A 2,877-nucleotide genomic window follows, 5' to 3' on the forward strand; every position below is an offset into this window, starting at 1 on the left:
CAGGGCCGAGTCCAGGGGCACAATCCCTGGCCTGAAGGAACACTACACACCAAGCCGCAAGAAGGAAAGGAGTGATACAGAGTCAGCAGCAGTCATCTTTACTAGGGACCACAGGAGATCAGAAAAATAACCTTGTTAACAAGAGACCTAGTGGCTAACAAAATGTCATGCTATAGGACGTACAAGAGAGGCCAAGCACAATCACCAGAACAAAACAGCAACTGAGGAGGAAAGGAAATCCCGGGGTGGTGTGCAGGGCGGTGTGGTAGATGCCCTATAGCAATCCTCTAGTGATGGTATCAACACAGCTGTGTGCACATCTGGATGTGCATGGGGCTGGCTGCATGGGTTCCTTTTGCCTTTAAAACAAGTCAAAGGGTCTTCACCTCTTACACAACTCCAGTGTCTCTAGCACAATTATTATTAAATTTTTTTTTCAGGAAAAAAATAATAATATCATTTTGTTCCAAGAACTATGTGCAAGAATTGTTTCTCCAGGTACAGTGAAAGGCGGGCTGATAGGAAAACACCCTTCTCAGTGCTGTCCTTGTGACTCCTGCCCCCTCCTCATTGATGCCACAGCCCTCCCCAGCAAAACTCTGTGGCTTTGCCTTCAGTGAATCCCAAACAAGGCTTTTCAGAAAAAGAAGAAAGAAAAAAAAAAAGGTATTGCTGCTTCTTCTTGTAATATTTTTCCTCTCTCTCTTCCCCCCTTTACTCTTAAATATGTTTACTTTTAAAAATTCCATTCCTGCAGAGATTCCTCCCAAGCTCTGAGGTCTCTGCACTCCACCCTCCTCTTCTGCTGTCAGAAAAACTGAGTCTTGATGTCTCTTTGGTTAAAAAAAACCCAAAAAAACAAAAAAAACCAACACACAAACAAATAACACACAGCCCAGTATGATCCCATTCCACCCCGCGGACGCCTGATGAGAGGGTGTCTGTGGAAGAAGGAAGCATCAGAGACGAGCTGTCTGCTCTCTGGAAGCTGAGGTCCCCGTGCCGCCCGGCCGGCTCTCCTCCTCTCATACGGTGGTGGTTGGCCCGTACTGGAGCACCAGAGGGGATGTCTCCTTGATCCGGACGTAGAACTGTCCCTCGGGCTGGCTAGTTTGGAGGGACAGAGGCAAGAAGTCATCGGGAAGCCACCGCTCACTCTCGTCGGAGGCAAATACCAGTCCGAAGTGCTCCAGCTGCTCCTCGCCGTAGCAGAAGGCGGCTGAGCCGCCCAGCACACCGCGAGAGACGTCGTTCATCTCCAGCACCACCAGCTTCACCACCTCCCCAGCGGACGTCTGGCTGGTGATGTGCAGCTGCAGAAAGAGAAAGGTGGGAGAGAGGGATGGTGAGGGGAAGGAAGGAGGAGGACCCCAGAGCCAGAGGCAGCACACGGCGTGTCCTGCAGTGGTGGTCGTTAGGGTAGAGGAGCAGCTGTCCTGGAGCTGTGGGCACAGCAGGATGCCCGGCATGCTGGGGTCCCAGCTCTTGCACCCCTTTCTGGCCTCCACTGCCACCTCTGTGTCCTTACAGGTCAACTCCTGCATGTGTCACCTATGGCTCGCCCGCTCTGCTCAGGCTGTCCCGCCATCCCATTACCTGCAGCCGGAGAGGGATAGTCTCAGCCCTGTTCCTCACACCACTGAGGCATCTCTGTAGCATCCCTCTTGCGAGTGGGATCCAGACCGTCAGGCCAGCTGAACCACAATGGCTCTGCCAAACTAGCACTCCTGAGCTGAAGTCACTTTGGGAAGCGGTGCTAAATTTCATCCCATTCACAAGCTTGGGGTTCCCCCACCAACAGCTACCTTCGCTCTCCCTCTTCACTTTCCTGGGGACTGCCCTCAGAACCCTGAATAGGGCTGATAAAATGAGCTCATCTGGGCTCTGGCTGCTACCGACTGTCGGGAGCCCGCTACTTGACTTCAAAGGCCCTAAAGCGGGACATCCATCCTCGCCCAGGCAAGGCGACGGTTTCCTTTGGCACATCCGTACGGGCTCGCGGAGCCCCGTGAGCAGTGCCCCGGCAGGGTGGTCCGAGCCCTGGGCCCACATGAACCCTGCCAGCTCTGAACAATCATCGCAGGGCTCAGCTGATTTACACCAGCCGAGAAGTCTTTCCTTTGAACTTGGCTTGCTTCGAGAAGAACATCGTAAAACGCTTTCAAGCAGGCATGTCCAGAGCTTTGCAACTTCAAAAGCCACGTGGGCAGCCTGCCAGGAACCTGAGGGCTGCGCTTCAGTTGCATAGAAATCTATGGTAATTTCTTGAATGGAAAATAAATACTGCGAGTCAGATTCCTCTCTGCTTCTAACATCCCTGCTGGGTGCAGAGAAACTGGCTATCAAAACTCCCCAGCAATAAAACCCATCAGCCCGTTGGGCTCTGTCCTTCCTCTGCCATTTTACGGGCAGGCTGGCTGCACTTTGGCTGCTCCATCAGCCTCGGCTCTGGGCCCCAGGAATGTCGGAAGGGAAATTTCAACAGGGAAAGGAGCTTCAAGGCTGGGAGCAAAGGAGGTGGCAGAGCCAGAGGGGAACCTGCCCGAGATGCATGTCCTGAGGGACCTCCTCTGTGGGGGATCCCACCCAGGGCAGGTGGGGATGATCAGAGCTGGGGGCAACTCTCAGGAGCAAAGTCCTCGCAGAGAGGAACCAGGTCAGGCAGCGGCTCCAGCAGACCCTAACGCCTGCAGCAAGGAGGCAGCTTTGCCTGCTCCCCTTCAAGGGCTGGAGAGCCAGGGACAGTGCAGGGGGGTGACATCTGGATTTCAGCTGGGGGCTGATGTGTTTGAACACCAGGTCATGGCAAGGGAAACCCATCAATGTGACCTTTGCTCATTCCCTGCTCGCCCTAGCTGGCACTAACCCACTGTCAGC

General features: G+C 53.9%; 1 protein-coding gene across 1 annotated transcript in view; it reads right to left on the reverse strand.

The window, feature by feature from the left end:
• Positions 1–513: 513 nt before the first annotated feature.
• LOC104461669 (ankyrin repeat and fibronectin type-III domain-containing protein 1-like) overlaps positions 514–2,877 on the reverse strand; it is a gene marked incomplete at its 5' end in the record, with an annotated part of 42,829 nt that continues 40,465 nt past the window's right edge. The window contains one exon of the mRNA XM_010073330.1: positions 514–1,313. Within this exon, the coding sequence (XP_010071632.1) occupies positions 1,026–1,313 (288 nt within the window). The remainder of the gene's footprint in view (positions 1,314–2,877) is intronic.

Source organism: Pterocles gutturalis, unplaced genomic scaffold, assembly GCF_000699245.1.
Source record: "Pterocles gutturalis isolate BGI_N339 unplaced genomic scaffold, ASM69924v1 scaffold11177, whole genome shotgun sequence".
NCBI lineage: Eukaryota > Metazoa > Chordata > Aves > Pterocliformes > Pteroclidae > Pterocles > Pterocles gutturalis.